The sequence below is a fragment of the Harmonia axyridis genome, chromosome 4, assembly GCF_914767665.1.
Source record: "Harmonia axyridis chromosome 4, icHarAxyr1.1, whole genome shotgun sequence".
NCBI classification, from domain to species: domain Eukaryota; kingdom Metazoa; phylum Arthropoda; class Insecta; order Coleoptera; family Coccinellidae; genus Harmonia; species Harmonia axyridis.
In genome coordinates, this window is record NC_059504.1 from 46857470 (window position 1) to 46879214 (window position 21745).

The 21745-nt window shown below is 33.9% G+C and overlaps 4 protein-coding genes and 1 long non-coding RNA gene across 6 annotated transcripts; 3 read left to right on the forward strand and 2 right to left on the reverse strand.

Moving 5' to 3' along the window:
- The first annotated feature begins 2131 nt into the window (after window positions 1-2131).
- On the forward strand, window positions 2132-4182 carry LOC123679185 (chromosome partition protein Smc-like). The gene is made up of 2 exons (XM_045616616.1): window positions 2132-2384; window positions 2485-4182. Exon 2 carries the CDS (start codon window positions 2502-2504, stop codon window positions 4104-4106), a length of 1605 nt encoding a protein of 534 aa, XP_045472572.1. The 5' UTR covers window positions 2132-2384; window positions 2485-2501; the 3' UTR covers window positions 4107-4182.
- Window positions 4183-4672: 490 nt separating this feature from the next.
- Window positions 4673-5489, reverse strand: LOC123679187. Its single transcript, XR_006747364.1, has 2 exons — window positions 5388-5489; window positions 4673-5283 (listed from the first exon to the last, which is right to left on the reverse strand). It is a non-coding gene; the product is annotated as an uncharacterized LOC123679187 (long non-coding RNA).
- A 33-nt stretch (window positions 5490-5522) lies between these two features.
- Window positions 5523-6836, forward strand: LOC123679186 (proteasome subunit beta type-7). The gene is made up of 3 exons (XM_045616618.1): window positions 5523-5872; window positions 5936-6115; window positions 6178-6836. Exons 1-3 carry the CDS (start codon window positions 5811-5813, stop codon window positions 6755-6757), a joined length of 822 nt encoding a protein of 273 aa, XP_045472574.1. The 5' UTR covers window positions 5523-5810; the 3' UTR covers window positions 6758-6836.
- A 1380-nt stretch (window positions 6837-8216) lies between these two features.
- On the reverse strand, window positions 8217-13952 carry LOC123679188 (protein O-mannosyltransferase 1). The gene is made up of 6 exons (XM_045616619.1): window positions 13373-13952; window positions 12526-13317; window positions 12256-12476; window positions 10359-10688; window positions 10082-10299; window positions 8217-8712 (listed from the first exon to the last, which is right to left on the reverse strand). The coding sequence occupies exons 1-6, from the start codon at window positions 13609-13611 to the stop codon at window positions 8224-8226; spliced, it is 2289 nt and encodes a 762-aa protein (XP_045472575.1). The 5' UTR covers window positions 13612-13952; the 3' UTR covers window positions 8217-8223.
- A 745-nt stretch (window positions 13953-14697) lies between these two features.
- Window positions 14698-21650, forward strand: LOC123679189. 2 transcript variants are annotated; one of them, XM_045616621.1, is made up of 5 exons: window positions 14698-15141; window positions 15495-15610; window positions 16280-16789; window positions 19759-19918; window positions 21425-21650. In XM_045616621.1, exons 1-5 carry the CDS (start codon window positions 14862-14864, stop codon window positions 21493-21495), a joined length of 1137 nt encoding a protein of 378 aa, XP_045472577.1. In that variant the 5' UTR covers window positions 14698-14861; the 3' UTR covers window positions 21496-21650. The 2 variants fall into 2 exon arrangements, with proteins under 2 accessions (XP_045472577.1, XP_045472576.1); XM_045616620.1 differs by lacking the exon at window positions 21425-21650 and adding an exon at window positions 17795-18038 and having other exon boundaries at window positions 19759-19919.
- Window positions 21651-21745: the final 95 nt, after the last annotated feature.

The following is a 21745-nucleotide window of genomic DNA, read 5'->3' on the forward strand; positions in this document are numbered from 1 at the left end:
TGAAATACCTTAATTAGTTTTTTCATTAAAGAGTACTTTCAAGAATTGTAATGAATTCCTGTAACAAACTTTAAAAACGATTAATTTTTTGCTTCCAGGAGGAGCAACTGCACCCCCCTTTGCCCCTCGTTGGGTACGCCTATGTAATGATCGTCCATTTTGAAAAATATAAAATTATTAATTTTATAAATTATTAAAATTGTAACCACTGAAAGGTTACAATTTTCACTTTCTACATATCTACGCAACATTATATTGTTATAATTCAATCTTGGAACAATTTACCAACTTTATAGATATTGAATAAATTTTCAGAAAATTTGTTTAACATGATGCCATTTGTTTATTTGAAATTTTCTTATGCAATTGATTCCATTGTATCTCCGTTATAGAGAAAAAGTTGTCTGTATGCTCAAGTACACAAAAGATAGATAGATAGAGATAAGAATATTAACTCATTTGGTATGAAACGAAATTCAAACGGTAACAAATGAAATAAAATTGACCCCACCAAAAAATATAACCAAATTTAGATCTAAAAAACTTGTAGTGACTCTGTCTGCATAATAGATGGCGTTATGGGTTTCACGCCACACTTACTTTGGCCCCAGCGGATTTATAGGAGTCGTCGCGTTGCAGCAGAGTCACCTATCAGTATCCACGATGATGTAGAGGGTGAATCTTAATCTTAGGTAGAGATCGCTGGATTGCCTAACTGAAGAGTCCACCAGCGATCTCGGGGCGAATCAAAGTAATCCCCTGGGAGAGGGGGCACTTACACAAACTTGGCTCGAGAAAAACCCGCCAAAAACTGAAATAACTTAATGATGTGACTTTTTGTTCATTTCCAAATTTGAGACCTACAAAATTAATCAACAATTTCAAACTATCTTCTTCTACATGGGGGTACCATATTCTGATTATCACGTGCTCTCATTGCAGCGCAAATCTCCTTATGTACCCTGTCGAAATCTTCTTCCATCTCGGCAACTTGCCTCTCCAATTTGCGTGTGTAATTGCCATACTCCTGCAATCTGGCTGCCAACATACTAGGACAAGGTTTCTTCGGCTGGCAAGACTGTTGAGTCTTTCTGGATTGATCCTGTTGGAGTTTTCTGATCCTATCGCTCAGTTGGACGTTCTCAGCAGCCACAGTGTGTATTTCGTTCTGGAGATTTCCGAGCTTCAACTGGAGCTCCTCCAGGAGTCTATTTTTTGCTGATATGTCGTTTTCCAATTGCGATTTGATATTCTCTAGTTCTTCGTTCTTTTCGGGCTTGCAAAAGCTAGGGGCATTCATTGCGGATGGCTGATACATTGGGGGTGCTGGTCCGGGACAGCCTGTACAACATTCGTAAGATCCACCACCGGCACCTTTACTCTTCTGGTTACATACCACAATTTTTGGTACATACTCATCATCTAAGCCACATAAGATCACTCTGGGTAGGACATCTTCCTCATGTTTCTCCTGAGGCTGCCTCACTGGCATCGAATCGATAATATTGGTGTTTGCTATTAGTTCTTGAATCTGCTTCGTTTTCTCGTCGAACATCAGCATTTGATCCTTGAGCTGTGAATTCTTTTCCTCCAACTCTTTCTCCTCCTCTTCCGTCATCTTCTCCTTAGTCAACAGCTCTTCTATCCTCGTTTTCAATTCGTAAATCACATTGGCGGATTCTTTTGCTTCCTTCTCTACCTGCACCAGTTTTCTCATAGTCTCATCATCGATCTTTCCTTTTAGGGCCTCGGACTGAGGTTTGTCTCCACCGGGAGCACCTTCCAATTCTTCCATTAGCTTCTCGGTCTCCTCGACCACTGTTTCTAAGTCTTCACCTGCCTCTCCCTCCTCGCCTTCCATACCTTCGGTAATATCTCCTTCTTCTGCTTCCGCCATGGTGCTCGCTTTGGTTTACCAACCTGTTCGCTTTATCTAGCGTGAATTGATTCAAGTGAATATATACAAAGATATAATGAGATTATTTTTGACGTTCGATGATTTATACACAAAAAGTCACAATGATAATGTCGCATTTGGCATTTGGAATGCGAATCAAAAAGGAAAACCTCACTTAGCAACGTATTTTTGAAGATGAACATTTGAACGATATCAAAGTCTATAGACGTCTTTATGTGATGAAAATTGAACGATGTCAAGATATTATTTTAACTCTCAAAAGATTCGTTAAGCAAAGCCAAGATACATCTGGAAAAATAGATCAAACGGTGGCATACTGACCTCGATACTCACTAAAAAGGCGGCTGATTTGACAGTTCCCAGAAAAGTACACAATTCTTGGAGAACATCATCAAAAAGACTACCAATCCTTCAGGAGACGATATTTTAAAGGACCCCTCAGAAGTAACGCAGACATCAACTTTCGGTAAAAATCCCATTGACATTTCATTATAGCAAACCATAACATAAAAAACAAGAGCAAATCAAAAGTAGAAATAAAATAAAACATTCAAGACCTATTCAAGGTCCTTCCCATGAAGCCATGCAAGAAATGTCAGAGATAATGGATTTAGCTTATGCTGACGACACAACAGGAGGGGAAGACGAAGATGATTTGAAGGAAGTCGATGATATAATACTTAAAGCATCCAAAGAATTAGAGCAGGTTGCCGAAGAAAATCAGCATTTGCTGGAACTTTTGGAAAAACCTCAAAAACATCCATTTGCACCAGAAGAAAACCAAACTGACTTCGATAACAATGTGATAAAGCAACTGGAAGATGCAGAGCGGAAAGCTAAAGATACCGCCAATAAAATCTACGAATTGAAAACGAGAGTAGGCGAATTGCTGAAAAAAGAGGAATTAAATGAACCAGAAACCTTAGAACTTGACATCAAAAATAGAGAATTGAAGGAACAAATGAAACTATTCGAGGAGAGAACTAAAAGAATTCAGTACTTGATTGAAAAAACAAACTTTATAAACCAAGACCCAGAAGAAACTACGCAAAAGGAAGAAACATCTTTCAAAAAACCAAAGGAACAAACCACTCCTAAAATCCTAGCGTGCAACCCTGCCATTGGTGAAAACGTGAAAAAAAGTTGTTGTTCTTGTTGCTCTGAAAATATACGCAAAATTCCAAGTGTACCCACATTCGCCAAAAAGTTAACCCAAAGCTATAACATGCAGGAGAAACTAGCCGCTGAAAACGCTGATTTAGAAAGCGTTCGATTCAAACTACAAGAGGAGCTACTGAACAAAGATCAGTCCTTGGAATGCCTCCAAAGAGAGCTAGGGAACTTACAAAACGAAATGAGGATTTTAGCAAGAGAAAATATAACTCTTAATGAAAAACTCATGAGTATGCAACAGAACGAGAGTAAGGAGAGCATCAAGACAAAACCTACTAAATCCTTCATGACCTCTAAGAAGCTACAAGAATATTCCGATAATACTTATGAACTAGAAAAGCAGCTGATGGAGATGGAGAATGATGTCAAATGTCTTCATGAAGAAATTTGTGCTGTTCAAAGAGAAAGAGAACATCTAGAAAAACATAGGAAAATGATGACGGTACCTAAAAACTACATGGCACCACATATAGTCCCTGCCTTCAATGCTCCAACACCAATGCATAACTCTCGCTCACAAACATTGAATAAAGGAGTACCGACACAGCTAATTCAGGAGCTATTCGAACAATACGACAAACTAGAGAATGATTTAAAGTTTAAAATAAACGGTGTATTAACACTCAAGAATGACTACGAAAATCTGAAGAAAATGACGAAAGAAGCCGATGAATACAAGAGGACGACGCAGGAAAAGGTTAAAAAATGCGAAAAAATAATGAACAAAATTAGAACAGAAAACGAGATACCTGCAGAACAAGAGCACCAGATCTTAACAGCCAAGAAACGCCTCAAAAAGGCACAAGATACTCTTAAAGAAGAACAACAAATTATAAAGGACCAAAAAAAGCTTGTTGAAGATATAACATCAAAATTCCTAGAAGCTCAGCAGCAGATCGAAGCACAGAGGCGAAATTTAGATGTTAAATTCGAAAACACTGGAGACTGCAATCTCAACTTAGGGGCTCAAATCGTTACAAATTTACACGATAAACTGGAAGAAATCAGTTTATGAATGAATTGTCCTAATTCTCTCTCTTCATTTAATTTTTATACTGACTCTAAAAATTTATAATATAACCTGAAAAATGTGTCTCGTCTTTTTTTATACATTCATCCATCACCATGAAGCTTAGGTTTTAAGCATACTCACGCAAATGTTTTTGTCATAGACAATGCCAAAAATGAAAATTTCTTGAAAATTTAATAAAAGAAACATTTCACATTTGAAACCATTCTAGACTCGAAATTCAAAAACTGAATACCTATTTGCAATTTTGGACATAATGATGGCCTACTGTTCTGCTGGAACAAGTTCGAATTTTTTTTTCAACAATGTGAAGAAATAATAGAAAATTCTGTTTGAAGATTAGTTAATAATAATAATAACAACAGAACAGTAGGTCATCTGTTCTCCTGGAACAAGTTCGAAAAGGTTTTTTAACAATGTGAAGAAATAATAGAAAAATCTGTTGTTTGAAGATTAGTTATTTCTTCCCAATTTGGTGAAATATAAAAGACATCACAAAATTTCTACTCAAACGGAGGTTTTTACAAGGTAAATTTTAATCAAAAACTATATAAATGTAGACTTTATTAAATTCATAGATAATTTATTGGACAGATCGCATTAAATAAAATATTTAGCATCCCTAGAGTAGAGCTTTTCCATTTTTACAATTGAATAAAAGACTTGAGTCCTACCTGAGTTTCAAATCTTTGAATAATTCTAATATTTATTATAGATACAAGGTAAAGCTTCGAAATGCTGGCCAAGAGGTGTTTTAAAAGTTGGACCTAAACAATTTTCACGTCAGTCTTGTAAGTTGATGTATTTGGCAATCTGCAGTGAAAATAATTAGGGAAGCAACCCTTTACATACAACTTAACTCTAGGAATAATTTAGTCATTTTAAATTACAAAATAGAACATGGAGTTTTTTCTCTGAAAGGATTTACTCGTTGACTTGAGAATCCCACAAGTAAGCAGTCATCTTGTTCGTGCTCTGTTATGTACTTGATGATATCCGCAACTGCTAATGACACAGGCATCCTTTTAAAGGCAGCTTCTCTTCTGAGTTGTTGAACGATAGCTCGTTGCTGTTGAAGATTTGAGACAACCATGTCCATTAACGCAGTATCTGACAGCCCTATGATGAAAATTTGACTTCAACAGATTCCAAACAGAATGATCTGTGGGGTGTGGTTAAGATATAATTAATAAGAGAACAACAAAATATTATAAATTATTAAATTTACGGTATAAGTTAAAAATTGACAAATAAAAAATATCGTACGTTTTCCTTTGGAGAATTCTGTTAACAAGAGTAAACTCAAAACACAATACTCCAACAAGTAGAAATTGACAATTAATTAGCTTTAAATCAAAATTTTAACCCTCCCAGCTGTCAGTTTTAATCATAGAGTATAATGTTTTATATCAGAGTGTTAACTTGTTCATTAATTGCATTTAAAAAAATCTTTAGAGGTTTTTTATTTATAAAGTCAAAATCTCAGTTAGGAAGTTATTTTGGTTTATTTTTCAAACTTTCTTCATATCAGTTTAATTTTAGAATAACAAAACTTTATGGTTATAACCTTCCAATATAAATTGAAATTTTGTTTGTCATTATACTGTTGAAGTAGAAAAAGTAGATGCAAGTTTGGTAAAGTTTCATTTACTTTAATTCATTCAATAGCAAATAAAAGGACTTTTTAACATGTCATCCGTATTGTGCCCTGAGATTCCTGCTCCAGGATTTTCATTTGAAAACTGCAAACGGTAAAATTTCCTATTAGCATGAAATTCTCATTAGATTCAACTGAAAGTGTTTCTTAATTTCAGTAATACTTTATTGCAAAGGAAAGGTCTTGTTTTACCAAAAGCCACAAAAACTGGTACTACAATTGTAGGTATTACCATCAAAGATGGAATTGTTCTTGGTGCTGATACAAGAGCAACTGAAGATACAACTGTTGCCGACAAGAATTGCGAAAAAATTCATTATATATCACCCAATATCTAGTGAGTGAAATTGGTTCACTTTTTCCTATCAGATATTTGAGCTAAAATTTTTATTTTTGTAGTTGCTGTGGTGCTGGTACAGCAGCTGATACAGAAATGGTCACCCAACTTATTTCTTCAAAGCTGGCTCTCCACCAATTATACACTAATCGACAAGTGAGAGTATGTACAGCTAATACGATGCTGAAACAATATTTGTTCCGCTACCAAGGTTATGTTGGTGCTGCCCTTATCCTTGGTGGAGTTGATACAACCGGTCCTCACCTACATCAAATTTATCCACATGGCTCCACTGACAAATTGCCTTTTACAACTATGGGCTCTGGTTCTTTGGCAGCAATGGCTGTATTTGAATCACGTTGGAAGCCAGATATGTCAGAGGAAGAAGGCATTCAGCTAGTGAGGGATGCTATCGCAGCTGGTATCTTTAACGATCTTGGATCAGGTAGTAATGTTGATGTTTGTGTTATAAAGAAATCAGGAGTAGATTATAAAAGAACATATGAAGAAGCCAATAAGAAAGGTACTAGACAGAATTCTTACCGTTACCCTAGGGGATGCACAGCTGTTCTTTCTACTAAAGTACACAACATTGATGTTGAAACTACAGTCCAACATATTGAGCCCATGGATATTGCTTAAATGGATTGAGTTAATTATAAGTTTTTCATTAATTTTGTGGTAATTAACTATAATTCTACAATAAAAACTTTATTCCAAATTTGATGTTTGAATTGGAAACAACCCTTACTTTTGAAACCTATATGTACAGTAGTCTCAGGAATCGAACTCTATTCAAAATTAAAGGGTACTGGAATACACAACATACAGCATAATTCAATTTTGAAGAATATGTTGAAATATTCGATGAGTCGATTTTTTCGGAAAAACCAATATTTTGCCAAAAAAAGTTTTTGATTTCGATCGACTTTAAACTTACATCAATACGATGATTGCATCAATTATCTCAGTTTTTCTTCAAAAATTCAATTTAGTACAGAATATGCCTGTAATCCATCTATACATAATTTACGGAACTTATTCTTGGCATAACCAACTATGAGTAAAAACCTGTAACGTATACCTCACTAATGTTAGGTTTGAGCTACTTTTCCTATATTTCGCAATGAAGTCAAAACCTTGAATCTGGAGGATGCGCTATATTTTAGCGCATCCGCTCAAAAAGCATATGATATTCTTTATACAACAATGATACATTACGAAAACAGTTTCAGTTCAGATCAGTTTGAAAAATTAATAAAACGAAAAATCTCCAATCCTGAATTCCTATCCGCCATAACTTGTAGTTATTATATCATTTGTTGTGTGGGATTTTGCGAAAAAAATTTGGCATCGGATCAATTCAAAATTTGATATCACGAGGAAACTTCTATGCTGAATATCTCCTTCAGTCGATTTTTTTCATACATGGCCCAAAACTGATTCCCCGATTCATTTTCAATCACTATCCATTTTTTATGACAAAAAACCATAAACTATTAATCAGTCACGATTGTGAATTGAAAAATGGACCTAATAACTGGTGAAGCGTAATGAAAGAGATTCTGTACAATTCACTTGTGCTACTGACTGCCAATGAATAAATTGATGATTGGTCATGCATTAAAAATTTTACGAAATAATCAAAATGTACAATATTTTTCTCAGCTTTGTCTTTTATCAAAGTTAACTATTCTTTACAAGCTCTCAAATGATCTATCACAATTGTAAAGGGTGGCCATTAGAATTTCCTGTGTTTGTTTCCCCTCTATTCAATTGAAATATTTTCTTCAACCTCTTTTAATTTCGGAATTACATCCATGAAAAATTTTTAAAACCCATCCTGTTTATTCTTAGTTAGATTTTTTAGAACAGATATTTTTAATAGATTGACAAGGTTATAAGGGAAGAAAAAAGAATTTCTTGTTAAAAATTATGTTTTTTTTAATAGAATATAAATATAAACTTCATTATCATATCAATAAATATATATAAAAATACAAAAATATCTTTTAAAGCCTCAAATATTTTGTAACAAGATCCAAAATTTCTTTTGTGCACAACAAATCTCATCTCATCTTGAATTTACATAAGTCCAACAATTAACTTCATTTCCTATGAATTATAAAATCCCATGTATCCTTCCATCTCAAGTCTAAAATGTCTTTCATAGTCAAGTCTGTAGTCCCATAACTAAGTACCGAAAATCTCATATAAACGTAAATAATCATACAGAGCCAAAGTAGCTGCGATAAAATCATCAGTCTCGACAGAATTAAAGATTTAAAATGATTTGTCACAACAGTATAAACATGTTCCATAACGCCACAGACCAAAAATATTTTAAAGACAAATGCTGGCAGATAGTGGTGAAGGAACAAAGTTCTATCAACGAAAAAGAAAGGTATATAATGGAAAAGATATCCACCCAAGAAAACTTCACCCATCGCTTCAAACTTATCCCAAGTATGTTGGTCAAGGTCGTAGATACATCTTCGTCTCCGTAGTAGGTAGAATGTCAATAACATAATGTATGCAAAGACACCAAAGGTACATGAATACCAGGTGAGCAAATTACCCAGCAAATGGATTTGAGCCTAGAAAAATATTATTATTTTTATGGATATTCACAGTAACAGGCCAATTGAAAAGTCCTCGGTAGTAAAATACATTTTTTTTGGAAAAATTCGATTTTATTATTCAACATAGTTGCCCACAAGGGCAATACAGCGATTATAGCGATCTTCCAACTTATTGATACCATTTTTGTAATACGATTTGTCTTTCGCTTCAAAATAGGCCTCAGTTTCGGCGATTACTTCTTCATTGGCGCTAAATTTCTTTCCAGCGAGCATTCTTTGGAGATCTGAGAGCAGGAAAGAGTCTCTAGGGGCCAGATCTGTTTAATACGGTGGATGAAGAAGCAATTCGGAGCCCAATTCACGCAATTTTGCCATTATTTTCATTGATTTGTGACACAGTGCATTGTCTTGATGAAACACCACCTTTTTTCTTCGAATGGGGCCGTTTTTTAACGATTTCATCCTTTAAACGATCCAATAATCCTATATAATGATCGCTGTTGATGGTCTGGCCCTTTTGGAGATAATCAATGAATAATATACCTTGCGCATCCCAGAATACTGATGCCATAACTTTGCCAGCTGACTGTAGTGTTTTTCCTCGCATTGGATTCGGTTCATCATGTGCAGTCCACTCAGCTGACTGTCGATTGGACTCCGGAGTGAAATTATGGAGCGATGTTTCATCCATTGTCACATATCGACGCAAAAAATCAGGTTTATTGCACTTAACAAGCTTCAAACACTGCTCAGAATCATTAACACGTTGTTGCTTTTGATCGATTGTGAGCTCACGCTGCACCCATTTTGCACACAGCTTTCTCATGTACAAATATTCGTGAATGATATGATGTACACGTTCAGATAATATCTTCACAATGTCTGCTATCTCGATCAACTTCACTTTACTGTCATTCAAAATTATTTTGTGAACTTTTTTGATTTTTTCGTCGGTGACAACCTCTTCTGGACGTCCAATGCGTTCGCCGTCTTCGGTGCTCATTTCACCACGTTTAAATTTAGCATACCAATCAATGATGGTTAATTTTCCTGGTGCAGACCCCGGAAATTCTTCATCAAGCCAAGATTTTGCTTCAACTATGTTTTTTCCCTTCCAAAAGGAATATTTTATTAAGACACGAAATTCTTTTTTTCCATCTTTTTTTGAATAACAAAAGTAGCTACACTCACAACGCAATATCTCACCAACTAATAGTCGGACTGCTATCAAATTTTGACCCATATTGTTTGAAGGTTGGTACTAACTAAAAATCTTATGGATTTAATACTAGCACCACCATCTGTGCATCAGACCGGGGACTTTTCAATTGACCTAATAGTCCTTAGGTAAAATTGTTGAAACAGGAAAACCTAAAATACTCACATTACTATCTGAGGACACCCAATAGGCAATTCCTCGTGACATAAAAGGCCATTCGAGCGGTTGGGAACTATACATATGGTTCTGAAGATTTTCTGTGGAGGTAAACCACATTTTATAATGTAACTCGAAAAACTTCTCCAGGAAGCTAAGTTTTGTTGCAATAGTGGGAATCATTTCCGCAGTCACAAGATCTCTCTCTCTTTCTTTTTGATCGCCGGCTAGAATAGAACATATCAACTTTTCAACTTGATTCCGACAACCGATATTAAAAACTCACATTTGGTGTATCTATGCTCCTCAACGTTCCACACAGTATCATCCTGATTCAGAACTCTATCTGCCACAATCTCATGCTGATTGAACCCCCAGTCTGGTAATTGTTTACCGCTGAATTTGAGTGCGGTGTTTGTATTGACATGGATTAAGCGAACCAGCGATTGTATGGTGTGCCAAGAGTTTCCATTGTTTTCCTTATTCAATATTTCCACCTTCCATAAGTTTTGAGAAGGCATGGAGACATTGTAATCTATATAGCAAGACACCTCTTGACATTGGGGAGATTGAGGAGCTGCTACATCATGCGAGTTCAATGCTCGACTTGTAATTCCTAATAGGAAATGTGAATTGTAATAGCTATTTATAATAAAAGTGCAGAAGGCAATGATATTCTTCCGCAAGTTGAAAATTCAGATCTGCGATCTGTAAAAAGCCATCTCTATATTCTCTAATTTGCTGAATTTTTATTGAAATTAATGGTTTATTCCATAAATATTGTTTAGTGATTTTTGCATTAAAGAATGTTGGTTGGCAGAACTGTTTTCTGTATTACAAATTCGACAGGTAATAGATAAATCTGACAGGAGAGTTCCAAGTACAGTAGAACCTCCATCATCCGGCCTAATGGAGGGGAAACGGTTCCCGGATAATCGAAAAACACGGATAATCGAAATTCCTCAAAATACGCACAACTATGAGAATTAGAGAACTGTATGGGGTACAATTATTTATTAAGCAACAAAATCAATAGAATCATAATATCATATAAAAATATACAAATGAAAAACAAATCATTGCTTGGTACCTATAATACATCGAATGTATATATTTTAGTTGAAAAAGTATGTAGTTTTTGTCTGTCTTTTTTATTATTCATCTTGAGACAAATGTGAGCCCGAATTTTCCTCAAGTGGAGGACATCAATATAATCCGTATCATTTTTCTGCTCTAAATAGTACATCAGACCATTTGCAAATCTCAACGCGTCTTCGGCAGAAACAGTGTTTCTCTAATTCTGTGGTTATTCCGTTCATTCTTCCACATCTTTTAGAAGAAAATCGTGCGGGAATATATCTGAAACGCACAGTTTTCATGGTTATATTTTATTATTATATGTTGGTACTCCGAACTTTCCGCCACGGTTTTATCTATCGATTCATCAATTTGCCTTAAAGAAATCAGTTCACCCAACCAACATTTTTCAATGCAAAAATCACTAAAAGATATTTATGAAAATATTTCATTAATTTCAATAAAAATGCAATGAATTAGAGAAAATAATGTATAATACTCGTACAGAAGGCTCATTCTACCACTCGTCCATTAAAAAACTGGCCACTTCGTGGCTCGTTTTTGAATTTTGAACTCGTGGAACAATATCAATGCCTTCTGCACTTGTATTATGAATAACTATTTCCTGCGTGGAAAATTCTTCAACACTTTAATCGTCTGTATCCATACAGTGGTTAGGTTGGGAAAATTTTGATGCGATTTCTGAATCATCCAGTATCTGATAACCGGGTTCATTTAAATCCGAATTTAGCCATTCCTCAACATCATCGACTAAAACATTTTCGAATTATACCAAATTATTACTATGGCGCATGCGTAATGAATTGAATCCCGGATAATCGAGTGGATGTCTGCTCGTGGAAACGGATGAGTGAAAATGTCGACGAGCACGGATTACAGAGTAAAACGGATAATAGGAGAACGGATAATCGAGGTTTTACTGTACCAACATATAATAATAAAATATAACCATGAAACCTGTGTGAATTTGGTATGTGGAATCAAGGTATGGCAAAATGAACAGATTTGCCACAGAATTAGAGAAATAATTAATGAGTGGTGAAGTTTAAGACATTTGTTGCCGTTTATCTATCAGTATAACTCACCATGAACTAGTTGAATAACATCACCATCCTTAATAGCATCTACAGGATGTTCTACTACTAGATCATTTTTGTTGGGTCTCTTAACAATCCACCAATTGTTGACATCTTTGAATGAATAGCATGTTACTTGTTGCTGATGGCTTGATCCTCTTTTATCTGCATAACGAATGGGATAAACATGGTTGTGAGAGTGAAGCCAACAAGTTCTTCCATGGCTATGTCTACAAAACAAAAATTAGATTTTTCTAAAATATTCATGTTCAAACATACCTTAAGGTTATTTGAGAGCCATGAGCCACCAATAAAGGCTGTCCTCTAGTGATAGAAGCAAGTCCACCCTCCAGTGATGCTTGGAACGCACTAGTCATAATACTATCATGAGGCCCCGCTTTATACAAAACACTTAGATGGATGTAAAAGACTGACATATAAACTATAATAGGAATCATCGAAACTATTCCAAATTGAATAAAAAATCTCAAATATAGTGCTGCATCTGACAATTTTGAACCAAGTAACTTCCAAAAATCTCTTAATAAAACATAAAAACCTAAACAACAAGTATAAAACCCAACATATTTTATACTGGTTGAACAAGCTAATGATATAAAACTAACAATCAGCCAGAAAAACCAACGAAAACTGAGAAAGTTATTACATTCTTGTCGAAATTTCATAATACCTAATAAACCAAATAATGCAAAAAATATAATCATAGATTCCATAAGAATAAATCTACTTTGAGTCAATAAAGCATTATCAAAAAGTAGTAACAAAGCAGCAACCAAAGAAGTCCATTGTGATAACTTAAATTCTAACATAAGATGATAAGCTACAGGTACGATCAGGCTGCCAAAAAGAGCTGGGATAAAACGTAAAGCAAACAATGGAATTTCTTCAGAGAATGGACTCCCTATTTTATCAAACTTGAATGTTCCATTATAATTGGCAAAGGATGCGGCAAATGCAATCAACTGTTTACCTAGTGGAGGATGAGAGTCGAAAAAAAATATATTCTTCATGTATAATGAAACATACTTTCCATAATGTAATTCATCAAACCTACAAAGAATGAGAAATTTAGTTAACTGACAATTATATCAACAGCCATACTCACACTATGTTTCTTGGCTGTTCTAATTTATACATTCGTGTCAAAACACTGATTAGGAATAGAGAAATTGAAATAAGATCAATTTCGAATTGTATTCGTAAAAATTTCTTAGGTTCATATTTAATTTGATTTTCGCGGCAGTCTTCATTCAGTTTCTTTTCTTTAATAGGTTCTGGTATATCCTCTGCTTTACTTTTTATTTTGTTCTCAGTTTTACCTGAGCTTATTTTAGAAAAACCCATAGTACTTATTAGAGTTTCCAATATTTCATTGATGGATCACATTAAAAAAAAATTGATTTGTTTGAAAGCACTATTCTATTATAGGTTCATAACTGTATTACGGTAAATAACTACGTTTTAAAACGTCATGGGTAAGAACTTTTGTTGGTGACGAAGCGGCAATACTTTCATTTGTACAAGAACCGGTCTTGGGAGTAGAAGAATAATAATGACCCTGAATTCTGGATTGCATTGAAGAGAAAATTCAAATATTCAAACATTGATATTGATTGTTATATTTAATATTTATAATGTGTACCGTCAAAACATTAATGTTTGATATTTTTTTACAAAAAGAATTTAACATTAGTTTGGTCTCCAGTTCATAGATGGTAGGAAAAACCTGCGAATATGGCGTCATCTATTTACATCTGAGAAAACCTATGCTGAATATAGGACTTTTTTGAATATCGTGAATATATTAATCTTCAGATAATGTTTTGAAATTGTCCCGAGAATAGAATACTAAAACAATGTAAAGAATGAACCATTCGCGCACATTATTTTCTAACATCACAATGGATTTAATGCCGGCTCTACACTCGCCCGCGAATCGCGCTGTGAATTCAATCTGTTTTTCACCGTAAATTTCGGTGAAATATTTCTCTTCATACTTGCACAAGAAATTCCCATATGATGCTCAAAATTCTTTCAAGCAAGTCAAAATATCGACTCGGATCGAGGCTCTCCTTGAAATACATATCAGTATCGGTCTATTTGTATTTGCATCTATGAAAGATTTAAAAATTTGATTTCATTTATCAGGAATAAGGGATCAGTAAAGAAAAACATTCGATACAAAATAAAGCCTCTGTTAGTTAAATGGAAAGGAAGTCTTATTTTGATCATTAAGTGTAAATATCCATTTTACCTAAATAACCACTAACAAGAAAGAATTTATTATCAAATGATCATCTATTAAAGGCATTTTGAACTTTATTAGCCATCATAATCAAGAAGGAATAGTTCAGGAAATGATTTCGAATTAACATCAAATTCCTGAACATACCACTACTTTCACCTGCAATAATTATCAAAGGTAGGTACACCTGTCATCACACCCACCACATAGAAGGAAACAACCGAGTTCTGTGTGTACCGTGAACGACCAAATTCATAACAAGTTCATGTTCTAGTTTTCGCAGCCTTCTCGGAAAATGATAAACAATTCCGTCCATTCGCAATAAGAATAACCAGTATTATTTATCAAAATGAGTGAGAATAATATTTCCAAAAACGAAACCCAAACCGAAAGCCCCATAGCGCACTCTACTCCGTCAAAGTCCTGGGTCCAATTCGAAGATGAAACTTCGGAAAACAAAAATAGCGACGCAGCTGTGATACCTACTGAAAACGTACAGGTGCTTGAGAGGAGTTTCAGCACACCCTCATCCCCAGGAATAGACAATAGTAACAACTCAAAAGACCCAAAACCTTATAAGAATGTTGAACTACCTGTTGCTACTGTTGAACCTATTAGGCAGGGTTTTGGTGAGTTTATTTCATTCATTTTTACTTTTATTCATTTGAACTTTACTGAACTCTTGTTATGACGCTTTTAACATAAAAATGTAAATGTTACTTCTTTCTATTTTGAGATTTTGTGGCTACCTTGAGGTATATCATGTGAGTTTCATAACATCAACCTATTCTGAGGATAATTGCTTGAATCTGTCATACAGAAAGTGTGTAAACAATAACATTTCAGGTGTAAACAACTTGTTTAAACATTTTCTGCAAACTGATAGCAAGCTCAGTTTTTTAAACAATTTTCAAATCCAGTTTTGAATACTTCATTAACGAAAAATTTAATTAATTCAAAAACTAACATATGAATTTTTCAGTCAATGGAGATGTTATCGTTACGTTGTTACCTGTCAATACAAAATTTCCATGGATTACACCTGCAAGATTCCGTCCAGAATTAGTACCTGAAGAATTGATGGCACAGGGTTTAACGGTGAGATATGAATTTCTATACTTCCTCTATCCCTCCCCACTTCCAATGAACACCTGCTTTATTGTTTCTTCCATATACAATATATTCATATCTGCTGTTATTGAGTCATTCCGTAATGTCTTGAGTTGAATCATAATTTAATAATAAATGATATAGAATCAATTGTACTTATTCTACTCAATAGAAATTTTGTCATTGTCTTAGAATGAATGGTAACTGCCCAATTTTATAGTTGATATATTTTATTGTATATGCATAAATTGGTAGATTTAAAGTATTGGTTTCATTACGTCTCAATATGGGGGCAGGAATTAGTTGTATTGAACTCTTTTGTATATTGGTATAAAAACAGTTTGTTCATTTTAATTATTTTGTACAATTATAACAAAATGAAATTGTCAATAATTGGAATTTCTCTTTCACAAGTTTTTCATTCAAATAAAAAATTGAATTTAAAATTAACATAAAAAAAAATATTATCGAATAAACTTTGGAAATAAATTGAAATTTTGCCATATCCAAAATTTCAATTTATTTGGAATATTTATTATTCCCATTATCGAAATATGTAATTTATTCAAGTGCAAAGCAATTCATTAGGTAAATGAATTAAATTTCTTTGATGCACTTTATTTATTATGAGTAAAATTTTATTTTCGTCTTTTACAGCTAACTGTTGAAGAATATGTACAAGCCATGGAATTGTTGGTCAACGACTATAGGTTCACATTATACAACATTTGTTATAAAAGGGTACTTGTTGTATGGGTCCTCTTAGCATTCCTTGTATTATTTGCATTGCTATTTTCAAATCAAGATGGACCTGTCCTATTCATCATGGGTATAGGATGGCTAATTCTAAATGCGGCAGCTATAATTTTATCGATGTGGGTCAAATTCAAACTAACAAGAAATTTGGAGAAATGCCTTGCTCAGGTGAATAAGCAGCTATTGAGGCACAAAATAGTTATTGCTTTGGACGACAGAGGGAAGATCTCATGTCATAAGGTGAATTTGTGCTTTTTGTACATGGATTCGGCACCCTGTATCAATCATCTTCAGTCGAGTATTGACCAACAAGAGAGGGATCAGAACAGTGGTTGGGAACAGAAGATGGACATAACTTCAAATGATATTGTTATTCAGGGTAGCAGAACTACTAGACTGTCTAGGAAACAGGTAAGATATTTTTCGATGGAGAAAAATTCATTGCAAAGTAAATTTCTCTTGCTATTTTTGAGTGAATGATTTGATTTTGAGTCCCATTCTCAGGCAGTTATGTCCCACAAGCGAATTATAGACAAGTAATTATTTGATTAAAAGACATTACGATCTGTATACAGAGTGAGTTTTAAGTATGGAACGCTTCAATTATCTTGGAAACGAATCGCACGATTTTTATAGATTATGGTGTCTAAAGATCTTCTGATATGACCGATAATATGGTGATATTTAGATTAATGTCAGAGCTTAATTTTTCCCAGTATAATAAAGACATCTAATACTTCAAATGGATCACTCTGTTTTTTTTTGCAGTAGAAATACGGAATATTTAACTTAAGTTTCGAAGTTAGTAAATCCAAAAATAAAAAGTATAATTTCTAATGATAGTGAAGGCTCCTACAAAGAAAATATTTTTATAAGTATATGTGTATTGAAAGCTTGAAATTTGGTAATGAATTTGAGAATATTATTATTATTATTATTATATGTATATCTAATTCTTGAGTTTATTTCAAAAAACATTTTTGATTGTTATTTATCTAGTCATTCATTCTTCTCAAACATTTTCTTTTTCTAATTATTCTCCTAACAAAAAGTAACTAACTCAATTCAAGATTCACTAACTCCAAGAAAAGAAAATATGAAATCTGTTTATTATTTCATACACATAACCTTTACTCGATCTTTCTTCTTCATTTTTGTTTTTTCTATTTGCCTAATGTAGATTTTCACTTGAATACTATCCACCTACTGTATTTTGTTGAGAAAAAAGATGTTATATAACAAAATATTCAAATTTTTCTGGAATCTGGTTATGAGTTATGAGAATATCCAAAAATTTTCTGGTAATATTGGGAGTGAATCAGCTTCACTGATAAATTACAAGTAAATTTTTATCTTCGAAAAGTCATCATGTTGGTTTCTCAGCACCACTTTAGCCTTTATTTGTTTCCGATTCAGGGAAGCGCAGAGAGGATATTTTTGCGGTACTTGCAAAGGTGGGGAAAGGACTTTTTGCGCAGGCGTCTGGATTGGACCTTGGACGAAATATTGGGGAACCCCCCACAACGTAGACATGTTCAATCTGCTCTATGTCCTTGCCAGTATGTGGAAGAGGTTGTTATTCGAAAAACCTACTTGTCAGACGGTCCAGACTGTTGCCCCAAACTGTCCAGTCTGCTGTTCAGACAAGGACTGTATTGATGTAAATATCGGACTCTTTATTCAGCTGTGTGTCCAACTAACAACCAATTTATTCTATTCATTTGCTGTCTTCGTGAATAAAGCTATAACAACGTTTCATTGGAGTAACCCTCATTGTTTCTACCTTGTTATTGATGTAAAAGTCCGAATTTTATGTTTGCTTTTGGTTTCTTCTTTATTCTGTTCCTGGCTCCTCGGTGCTCTTAATGAAAGAGAACCAGATAAGCTCAAAAGTGAAGAATGGGATATTTTTTTATTTTAGAACTTTAGAGTCATATTTCCAATAATCTTAAAAACATTAAGAGAATTGAAAGCTAGGAATAGAGTAATCATCAAGGATCTACCCCCATGACAGATTTTTAAACTAAATATTTAAGGTTTTATACTGAAATATTCTAATATTGAGTACAACAATTCAGGACTAATGGAAACATTAGATAGCAAATTGAACTGGGAACACATAGAGAAAGCTTTTTTTACAAATCCTCAACAACTATGTGAGCTTGGGAAGACTTGGGGGCCTAAAATCGAAAATGGTGATGTGGTCATACACCCTACTGTTACATTACCTCCCTACAATAAAGGTCATATACAATTGCTCCCATTAATCTTCTAGATATTATTAAAATCTCTAAAAGTGGTTAGTTCTTACCTGGAAAATGAGTGGAACATATGAGGATACTGAATTAACTGGATTTAGGCCTCTTAACCCCTTGGATATAATGCCAACATAATGCCTATAATGATATAATGCCTACATTTGGTTCCAAAAAACCCTTTAAGGTGGTCATTCTTGATTGTCAGAGTGCTGTGGACTTTGTAAATCAATTGGACAATAACTTCTTTTATATGGTACACTGATGGATCAATGGTTAATGGGCCCCATTTGAGGATATATATGCCCCTGGGACAAATCCCGCTGTGTGTCCCAAAACAGGCACATATACATGTTTTAACGACCAGGTCTTGCTGAGAACCTTGGTATCATATAGCCAGAGTTCCCTGCTATCTTGGCATTGTTGTTATACCAGAAAACTGCATAGAGGCAACAATGCGACTCTTCTAAGGGTGCCAGGCTACTGTGACATCGAAGGAAATGAAAAATCCGATGAACTTCCAAAAAAAAAAATAATCACCTGCCAGACCCTTTTGTGAGCTTGGAAAAGAACAGAGACCTTCTGGAGAAACACAGACAGACTTGAGCAAGTAAAGCAGAGATTTATGCAATTTTTGCCGTCCCACACGAAGAAGCTTCTGCAGCTGCCACGAGTTGAGATTCAGGTATTCGTGGGGCTGCTGCCAAGGCACTGCCTGTACAAATATCATTTGTGCCGAATGAAGCCGGTTGACGAAATTTGCAGCAATTGCAAATTATAGAAAGAAACCGCTGAGCATGTGCTGTGGAAATGTACTGAATTGGCTTAGTTCTTAATCCTTATAATGTGATAGCTAAGGCTCCTAAGAATCTTGTCAGATTTGCCAACATTATAGAAGATCTCACCCCAATAATTTGATCTAACATGTGAGGATCCTGATCTTCAGCTCATGTAGGGTTTTATTGGACCAACAAGATAAACTGCTTTTTGGTGAATTGTATATGGGTGATTCTTTCCATATGTGACTAAATTTTGTCATCTCTTGATAACCTCAACTAATACCATTCTTCTAATCATTTCTTCGTTTAAAAATATCTATCGTAAACTCAAATTGTTTTTTAATAGGAGAGAGCTACACTGTTATACCTGCGCTACCTTGCCAGGTGGGGCAAAGAGGTAGTACGCGGGTACCTAGTTAGTCCACCGGCCAAAGGGGGCCGCCACTGTCACTCTCTCACCTGTCCTTGTCAATACATAGACGAGCACCTTTACTGTAAACCACCAGGCAAGTTGAAATTACTATCATTTTTGGGGTTGTTGAGCGACGATGACCATTCCCAAAAAGTACAAATAAAGCATTCCAGTGCCTTGAGCTTGAACATTTGAAATGTGATCCACAATTGTTTGCCTTGAAAATTTTGTTAATGTTGGATTTCGATATTATTTTGGTTAGAAGTCAAGATGTTATGTAATATGATAATTCTGGGGTTTTTATTTTCATTTGTATTTTCGGGAAATGGTTGTCCATTTTAGGGGCATATTTGTTTCTTGTTTCATGCCTATGTTGTTTATTATTTATTTCCAAAGAAATTTTGCTTTGAACTTTCTTTTTAATATTAACTGTTTATTATGATCTCGAATAATGGGTAAATTGTGTTTGAAAATGGAAATTAACATTTTCCTTTGCCATACCTACATAACTAACTACTCATTGTAACCTAAGAAATGTACATTTCTTAAATTATAGGCACTAATCGTTTTTTAGGCCAAATTGAAAAATTATACTGTCAAATCAGTATTTATTTCAGTAACGACTGTTTTATATTGAATTTTGTCTTATTGTGAGTGCCTTGAAGTTTACACTTGGATCAAACATTTCATAGAATTTCTTGTATTATATTAAAGTACTTAATTGATATTAATCATTGAAATTGTGTCATAATTGAGATATATTTATGAATGCTATGTTCGACATATATATCAGTATTTTATTATTTTATTCTATTCAGTATTATTTAAGCACTGAAATTTTTGAGTCCGTCCATTTTTCTTGTTGTGCATATTTTAATAAAATGTTGAATGTTTACTAACACTTTCACTTTTACCCTGATAATTACCATGGTGAAGGACTTCAGACATGAGTATCATGAATATTCAGTAATTGATAAATTTTCAATAATAATTCATATCAACTACTTGAGTTTTCTTAATTTATTTGTGGAAATATATTTCAATGAGAGATTATGGAATATTTGTTGAGTTCTCTGTGTATTATATTTAAAAATTGATATAACCATACTCTTCTCCATGGAATTTTTAATTTTTTTGGACAGCAACATTGACTTCTACAGAAACTTGATAACATATAATTTCTGAAGATGTCAACATGGCTTTAAACTCATCAAAAAATTTCATGAACAAAAGTGTGGTTACTTCAGCTTTTACATTATGATTGACCATAATTTACATATTTCACTTATCTCTTGTTTTTTTCTCTACAGTTGTATTCTGGATAATTTTTCAGTTAGAGTTTAAAGGTTTAATGTGCCTCAACTCTGTTTCATAATAATGTAAGATCTGAATATTTTTGATACTTGCAATATCATACTTATGTTGACATAAAATGGTGAAATAAAATGTGGCTGTGCAATTTGAGGAATTCACTCTTATTTTCTCGACAAAAAAGCTTCTGCTATGGGCTGAAGTGTTACTAATTTGGACATGAATTGGTGGAGGGGTAAGTAAATAAAGGGTGTTTTCTGGATAACTAATAGTTTTTTTTAATTTCCAGCTCACCCTTGCAACTTTTTTTACTTTTTATCTCAGAGAAATATTGATGATGCTCCAAATTTATATGTATAATATAAACCATATTATAAACTTAATCATTTTATTGTGGGAATTATTATTTTATATTAGCAAATATCTGTTTTTCCCTCTGTTGAGTTATAGTCATTTTATTCACTTATTAAAAGTATTATAATTATTATTGTTACTCAATAAAGGAATTTTATTAACTGTTTCTTTCCAACCATATCTTATTATCTTCTTTGACTAAAAAGTTTTTGGTATTTCTCTCGATATTTCTTAGATATACATACATTGAATATCT